An 8,708-nucleotide genomic window follows, 5' to 3' on the forward strand; every position below is an offset into this window, starting at 1 on the left:
AATACGGTGGTTGTAGTAACATATCCCATCCAAGCCGCAACAATTTTTTACAGGTAACCAAACTTTTATGTGGTCTAGCGTTATCGTGGAGAAACACCACCTTTGTGATTCACCAATTCTGGATACTTCTGTTTGATAGTATCATACAATTTATCCAGTTGATGACAGTACACGTCTGAATTAATGGTTTGGTTCCTTGGAAGCAATTCAAAATACACAATACCTTTAAAATCCCACCAGACTGACAGCATTTTGAAGTGACTGCTTTTGAAATCCTTTTGCATACATCTCATGGCTTTAGAGTACTTCCATTACAATCCCAGCCTTTGTTGTAGCAGGGCAGCATTAGCAATGGACACCAAGTCCTTAAGGATTCACTGCCACTTTTCTGCTCTGAGTAATTCCATGAAAGGACAAAGAAAGCTGTCAGGGGTCCTCTGATTTATGGCTGTTCAACATTTGACCCTCCTTCTGCAGGTGTTGCCACAGCAGCTGTCCTGAAGGCAATAGCTGGGGAAAGATCCATGGAGAAAGGTCCCTGGGAAAGTATTTTACCCTCCTTCCTCTCACTCCTCTGCACTAGGAGGTTTGCATTTCGCTTCTGTGTCACATCAGGTGCAGGTAGCTGCTGCCCAGCACAGACAAAACACAAAAAGCAAGTGCAGACCAGGGTTTTGCACCTTCCATGCTCAGATTTGTAACAAAGCCGCTGTGCTGATTCAGTGCATTCAGAGGGCTTAAAGAAGAAAAACAAACAAACAAAAAGGCTGTGCTCTATTGTCTCCGTATTGCACTGCCTCTTTAAAATCAGAAATGCATGAACAGCTTAAAGGTGCCTCCCACTGAGAAAAGGCTTTAGATGCATGCACAGAGACAGTGGCGCCACCCTCCCCTGAGCAGCAGGGCAAACCTGCTTGAGAGAGAAAGGAAAATCCTCTGGCTGAATCCTTTCTCTGCTCCAGTGATAGCAGCACATTTGCAGGGGAGAAACCTGGATGCTGCCCCCAGGGTGCCTCAGACTCACAAGAAGATGAGAGCAACTGCAGGTATGGTTAGTTGATAGTGTTATGTCAGTGTTTGGCTGGTTGTGTTGTCTTTATTTACTTTAAAGATTGCTCTTGGTATTTTGCAGGAAAACCTGCCTGAAACAGATACTGCTTCTTGCTGTAACCAACATAGAAATTTTGCATTCAAGTATTTATTTAGCACTTCTCTTAAATGAATGTTTACATTTCCAGGCAGCTGTGGGGATGCCTTGTAAAGCAGTTGATTGTTAGAACTGTTATTTAGTTTTAGTCTTTGGCTCTCTGTTATTCTGTTGTTCTGCAATTCTGAGTTTCAAAAACAATGTGGAGACAGAAGTTGTACGAGAGAGTTTCTCTCAGAAATTTAAGTGTCGGTATGTCAGGGGCTGAGAGTGGTTCCAAGGAAGGAAGGGGAGAACAGCTCCACTATGCAGATTGTCCTTTGAGCCATGGTAGACAACGTTCAATATTATTTGACACCCTGAAGATCTACTACCTCAATACAGAAAAAGCAGTAATGCCCCCTGATTCTCTTCTGGGATGGGATGAGATTGTCCTGACAGCTGAGAATCTCATGTGAGGATTCCCAGATGTGGCACAGGAAGATGGAAGAAGACAGCCCTCTCAGCATTTTGATACAGAGTAGAGGCAAAATTAAGGATTTTTTTTTCCTCAGTGTGGAAAATAAATCAATTTTTAGCATTTGGTACAACCAGCACTACAAAGAAGGGAGCCTGCTTCTCCCCACTGTCAAAAATTCAAGGCACGTTATCTTGCTTAAGAAAGATTCTCCCTTTCACTCCAAGAGCCTATTTGTGGAAGCACTCTCCCTGTGAATGGCAGATTTGCCTTCACAGCAAGGCCCTACAAGCTGGTACACAGGACAAAATCTTGTCTGTGTAAATTGGCAAACAGCCTCTGGTTTGACAGAAGCAATAATGGATTATGCTGGCTGAAAATTTGTTCCCCTTACTCAGTTAATGGCTGCCAAAATGGAAGGTGCTGGCTTTGCTATTTTCTTGGGTCTTGGCAACTCTTAATAGATTTATTTAGAAGCCAGGACATCATTTCTCTTTTTATTCTCACCTCTCACATTGCTCTGACTGAGACATCTAGTATAAAACAAAAACACTGTCCAAAAGGCACATCAGATACTTTTCAGCAAATTGAAGTGCCATCTTATTTTCATTTTTTAACCCTGCACAGGGATGACAGTACCATGGGCTTGAAGGCTGGTGGAGGTTTAAACTGGATTTTACACTCCTACTATGTTGTCCTTTCACTGTGTGCTGAAAACAAAATTTTATTGCTGGTAAATAAAACTTCTGGGTGTAACAACCAGTGTATTATGCAACTCAAGGGACTTTATGATAACAGAAGCATCCTTTCACAGGGTATTTCTTCCCACTGTGCACAGCCAGCAATATTGCTGTGGGGCAATAAGGTGGCTATAGTCTTCCCTCAAGCACAGTATTTTTCCTCTCAGGAAATGTTTTCCTCTTTTTGTTCCCACAGAAGGAGATAAATGAGGCTGTTGCTCTATAATTTCCTGGGGCCGAAGACTAGGTGACTCACTGCTCAGAAGGAAACTTTGGATGAGGTATCTCTCCTGCCACTGTCATGCCCTGCCACCCTGGGTAATTCTAACAGGAAACCAAGGGCCTGTCAAGCCACATGTTTCAAAAGAAGACAGACATGGCCACCGAGCAAGCTGAAAATGACCCAAATGCTACCACCAACCTCAACTTTGCTCCAATCAACAATCTACATGATGGGGATTTAACTTCCTTACGAAACTTCTCCTTCCCTTTCAATTTCAGTTACAGTGATTACGACCTGCCATTGGACAGTGAAGATGACATGACTAAAACCCATACCTTCTTTGCAGCCAAGATTGTGATTGGAGTGGCTCTGGTTGGCATCATGCTGGTGTGTGGCATCGGCAACTTCATCTTCATTGCTGCTCTTGCCCGCTACAAGAAGCTGCGAAACCTCACCAACCTGCTGATTGCCAATCTGGCCATCTCAGACTTCATTGTGGCCATCGTTTGCTGCCCCTTTGAGATGGACTACTATGTGGTGCAGCAACTGTCCTGGGAGCATGGCCATGTTCTCTGTGCCTCAGTCAACTATCTACGGACTGTCTCCCTCTATGTTTCCACCAATGCTCTCCTGGCTATAGCTGTTGACAGGTAAATGGGGTGCTATAACTGCACAAGAAGATGGCCAAAGCTTCTGGGCTTGGCTGTCCAGATTTCTAGGTTTTTAAACTACTTAACTGTACTGTAGGATCTGATGCCAAGGTGCATACTATGCAGACCAGGGTATCTTGTTTCATAAGTCTAATCACATGAGGTCATGATATTACCACAAAGAAAACTCAGTGGAAATTTCTTGATTTAACTTTTCAGGTGAAAAGAACATTGATTTATCGAAATAAATTATCTTTTCATAAAAATGTGCCTGATTCAAGTGTAGGAAAGTATTTATGAAATAAGGGAGAGAGGAGAAAGAGAGAAATCAGAAACACTCAGAGACAAGGGTGTTCATCAGCACTATATCCAAACCACACATCTCTAAGGGACCTTCAGTACTGGTCTACACAACTAACCAGTACTAAAGTTAGTACTGGTTAGTTAGTTTAGCCTAACCTTTTCTATAAACAGTGAAGTAAATACTCATAGAATCATAGAATACCAGGTTGGAAGGGACCACAAGGATCATCTAGTCCAATTTATCAAGGTAAAAGTATACTTTAAACGAGATGAGCCAGCACCCTGTCGAGCTGACTCTTAAAACTGACCAATGTAGGGGAATTTACCACTTCCCCTGGGAGATTGTTCCAATGTCTGATTGATCTCATGGTAAAAAAAATTTCTGATGGAGTTCAGTTGGAATCTCTCCAGAAGCAACTTGTGTCCATTACCCCTCATCTTTTCCATGTGACTCCTTGTGAAAAGGGAGTTTCCGTCTTTTTGGTACCCACCCTTTATGTACTGGTACATGGTAATAAGGTCTCCCATAAGGCACTCAACTCTTCAGAGAAAGAAAGAGTTGATTAATGATATAGAATTTAACAGATGAGTTTTCAACAGGGTTATTGCCTTACAGGATATTCCTTTCTCACTCTAAGGTATTTTTCAGTTTTTGTTTTGGTGTGAAAGAGATTAAAAGATAAGTCTTCTTTTTAGCCTGCAAAATAGAGTTCTTATTCTCTGTTGTGCCCTACTGAGAAAACCCAACAATCATTAAATTACCATTTGATAGTACTGAGGCCTTAGCTGGATGCTTCGACCCAGAAAAGGATGCTTGCTGAATGTGACCAGCACTCTCCTCTCATGCTCTCCTCTTTCTTTACACACCTCTCTGAGGATGGCACAGTGGCAAGCCAGGAAAGACCCACAGGTCATTTATGACATCCATATTTATGGCATTGTCCAGAAAATTATAAAACACTATGCTAACCCTGTTTAGCAGAGATTTTCCTACAGCCTTCATAATAGAGATAGCAGAATATAATGACAGTCATCTGTTACACTTCAGCTTTATGCTGCAGTCCTGAGATATTTCTATGCTTGCCTCTCATTCCAGGAATTTTAACAGTATAATTTAATTGTGCTCTTTTTTATGGCTCCTGTTCTCTTAGCCTCATGTATCACAGACTCTGATGGACCCAGGCACTGAGGATCAGCTTTATGCTGACTTAAGTCTGACATGACTGACTCACAGAAATCCAGAGACCTGTAGAGTAAACTCTTTACAGAAAGGCCATCACAACAAGTGTAGCAAACACAATATACTTCTCTGTATACCCTCTGCATATATACACTGGATGATTCCCATCCCCCCTTCCCTTTTTTCCCCCAAGTTTCTCTCATATGCCATTTTATGCTCTAGTCTAATGTTGCATAGTTTTTGGTACCTGATCAAAAAAAATCAGCTCAGGAGCAGTTATCTCTGCTGATAGTTGTATAGATACAGCTGGTGTGTGGCTGATACAGCTGTTATTGATGTCAATAGAAGTCTGTGGAAAGACTGGAGAAGTTCAGAGATGTTTTCCCTGGTGTGCGGGAAGGGACAATCAGCTCCTATGAAACAAATCCTTAACAAGTGTCTAACAAAACTACCTTTGAACAGCAGCTGAGGACTCAGAGTTAAGCTTCTAAACACTAGCATGTATGTATTACCATTTTCTATTACTTGTCTTCTTCAACTTCTAAAAAAATGTCTTGGGAAGCTCTGCTAGTGCATTCCAGGTTGATGCAGTAACATGGGTTATTGAGCCCTCATGCTTGCTAAGAAATCAAAAGATTTCTAGCTTATGTCCTCATGGATCTTTAAAAACAATCCTGGTAATGATTTATCACTGAAGTTCATTGTAAGAACACACTGCTTTGGTTCCACTGCCCTTTTTTTTCTGGTGAGCTTTTGACTTGGTAAACAAAGAGAAACATCATTTATTTAACAATCAACCATTCCATGTTGGCTGCAACACGTGGGACATTGACTTAGGTCTCTAATAACAATGGGCTCCTAACAGAATTATTCCCATGATTCCCAGATCACTTAAAAGGGCTCACATGTGTAGAGAGAGTAAGCCTGTCCCACAGAATTTCCCTTGGGTAGGGCTCTCCTTCATCTTCCTTGATGTGTATTCACTTGAAGTGTAGGAATTTCACATATTTAAGGCCACATCTACACTAGAAAATAACGATGTTAAAGAAGAGGATCTGAAGAGCGTAAGTTTGTGCTAAAGGTCCAATGTCCATGCTACAAATAATTTTGGGGGTTTAGCTGAGTCACTTGGGCTGAACACCCATGGGCACTTGGTGTGTTTTATGTACACTTTTGGAGCACAGGGCAGTTTAATCTTAACTCAGTTCATGTGCTCCAGGACCCATTAATCTTAATTCATGTGCTCCACAGTAACAGCCCAAGTGTGGTAAGCAATGACATTGGAAGATCCACCAAAAACGGTCCATCCTGTCACTCTTGTAGAGATTTACCCCAATCAATTAAACATTCTGCTGAGCAGATATGCATACTTATGAATGCATACACATACATTATCCCACAACCTTTTTTCCACAGGACTCGATCTAAAAATATTAATCAGCTGCACAAAGGGTCTGAGTAATTCTGCTGTCCCTTGACATTTAGCCTTCACTATTAAGAGCAATGAGAAGTTCATTTACTTCCAAGAGCTGGATGATGAAAAGCATCACTGACTTTCCATTTTATTTTAGAATTAATATATCCTGTGGATGCTATCTATGTATAGAAAAGTCTCTGAATGAATGCAAAATTCCACTGTTTGAAACATTCCTTTGTGTTAAATACAACTGTACTGGGAGCTCTGGAATGCCTCTGATAAAAATCTCCTTTTAGCAAAAATATCTTAATCTTCCTGGGACATTGTACTCTAATATAAGCCCTACTTACATCTATAGCTTCATAAAAACCAACCTCCCAAACTGCCAGAGTGAATGCCATCTGGTTGTAGCCCCTTTTTAACTGAATCAAGGGCAACTGATGGGTCTTGCAAGTAATGTACTTCCATTTCTCCACACTTCTTTGCAAAACACTGCAGTGCACCTTGCAGATTTACAGTCATAAGGAGTGCAAATACATAACTGAAGTTTTATGGTTTGGCATATTACCTACCACATTATTAAAGATTAATTAGCAATACTCACCTCCATCAAACAAAAAAAAAATATTTGCATGGGCAGAAAATCAGTCCTTTGTTGGTGGCTTGAAAACATGCTCAGCTGTAACCACTTATTAGCATCAGCTTCAGCTCTCTGCACCCCATGGAATAACCAAGAAAATAACAGAAACACTGTTAGGTATGTTTGACCTCTTGGTAAAATAAAACCAACTATTTAAATAGTTCTTTGGCTAGGGAAAACATTTTCCTGCTTCTACAAGTTTGTCTTTTTACCTTCACCTGACTAGGTATATGTTACTCCATGTTTCAAACTCTTGCTTGCACATGTGCTGTCCAGCAAAGAATTTCCAGATGACTTTATCATGGCATGTCTTGGATAGTACATCACCTGCATGTTTTACTAGGTCCTGCAAACATATTTGTCAGTAATAGGAACATTCTCTCTCTTTCTCCACTTCCCATCTTTCAGTAGCTCCCAGACATGTGATCTCTGTAAAAAAGGAAAAGTTTGTAATATAAAATTGCTACTTTTTCAGTTTAATCTTGTTAACAGGTAGGAGTTTAAGACTGAGGTCTTAAAACCATCCTCAGACACCCTAACATACACTCAGATTTTCAGGTTACAAGTATCCACTGTCCAAACAAACCCCTCAGCCACTTGCTCTAGAGTTTCTCCCTAGATGCAGGAACTTGTGTCTAGGCTGCTACTTCAGAAAATCTTCTTAATGCTCCTCACAGGCAAATTTGTCAGACTTTCTCCTGAAGAATGATAGCATAATTCTGTCTACTTGTATTTTGAAGTATGTTCTGACTAATAGTGTTTCCAGACTTAATTTTGAATGTATTTGCCTGTTCTAGATATCTGGCTATTGTTCACCCACTGAAACCACGCATGAATTATGAAACAGCAGCCATCCTAATCTCCTTGGTCTGGATTGTCTCTATACTTGTAGCTATCCCATCTGCATACTTTGCTACTGAAACAGTGTTATTTATAGTGAAAAGCCAGGAGAAAATTTTCTGTGGTCAAATTTGGCCAGTTGACCAGCAGATGTACTACAAATCATACTTCCTCTTCATCTTTGGCATTGAATTTGTTGCACCTGTGACTACGATGACGTTGTGTTATGCCAGGATCTCTCAGGAGCTTTGGTTTAAAACTGTACCGGGATTTCAGACGGAACAGATCAGAAAGAGACTTCGATGCAGAAGAAAAACTGTTATGGTACTGATGTGCATCCTGACTGCCTATGTTCTCTGCTGGGCACCTTTCTATGGCTTCACAATTGTCCGTGACTTTTTCCCCACCATCTTTGTGAAAGAGAAGCATTATCTTACTGCTTTTTACATAGTTGAATGCATTGCTATGAGTAACAGCATGATAAATACTATGTGTTTTGTAACAGTGAAAAATAACACTCTGAAGTATTTCAAAAAGATCATGTTGCTTAGATGGAGATCAACATATAATGGAAACAAATCTAGCACAGATGTAGACCTGAGAACAAGTGCAATGACAGTCACAGAAGAGGTAGACTGCATAAAACTGAAATAATTTTTCTAGAGTTCTAATCTCACATATTTTGGAGAGTGGGTAAAGGGGAAATAATACCCCCTCAGAAGCTTCTTCCTTGTCTGTGGAAACGCCCAGCATTGGTGAGAGCCCTTGAAAAGCAGCCTACTATACATTTCCACCAGAAATCCTTTTCCCTGGACTGCTGTATAATCCCATAATCTCAGTTCACCCATCTGTAAAACTGGAACATAAACACTCATTTTAGTGTTGTTTAAAATTTAAGGTGAACAAAAAAAGTCTATGCTTGCATTAAAGAATGTTACAATGATGGAAGAGTTGATTGCTGATCCTAGCAATTATGCTTCTTTGTTTCTTCTTAAGAGAAATAACCCCTTCAAGATAATAATTCATAACTTTAAGCTATTTGGTGACCTTTTCCTTCTGCTCACATAAATGGCACAGCTACATAATGAAGGGAACTGTTACCTTCTCTCAC

The 8,708-nt window shown here is 40.6% G+C and overlaps 1 protein-coding gene across 1 annotated transcript; it reads left to right on the forward strand.

The window, feature by feature from the left end:
* Positions 1-955: 955 nt before the first annotated feature.
* On the forward strand, positions 956-8,429 carry LOC104545260 (prokineticin receptor 2-like). Its single transcript, XM_010190349.1, has 3 exons — positions 956-1,046; positions 2,541-3,217; positions 7,555-8,429. Exons 2-3 carry the CDS (start codon positions 2,700-2,702, stop codon positions 8,249-8,251), a joined length of 1,215 nt encoding a protein of 404 aa, XP_010188651.1. The 5' UTR covers positions 956-1,046; positions 2,541-2,699; the 3' UTR covers positions 8,252-8,429.
* The last annotated feature ends 279 nt before the right edge of the window (positions 8,430-8,708 follow it).

Source organism: Mesitornis unicolor, unplaced genomic scaffold (assembly GCF_000695765.1).
Source record: "Mesitornis unicolor isolate BGI_N332 unplaced genomic scaffold, ASM69576v1 scaffold2278, whole genome shotgun sequence".
NCBI lineage: Eukaryota > Metazoa > Chordata > Aves > Mesitornithiformes > Mesitornithidae > Mesitornis > Mesitornis unicolor.

Coding starts and splice junctions, on each gene's coding strand:
- LOC104545260 (XM_010190349.1), top strand. CDS start 2,700: ATGTTTCAAAAGAAGACAGACATGGCCACCGAGCAAGCTGAAAATGAC. Junction 3,218..7,554: donor CTGGCTATAGCTGTTGACAG/GTAAATGGGGTG, acceptor TGCCTGTTCTAG/ATATCTGGCTATTGTTCACC.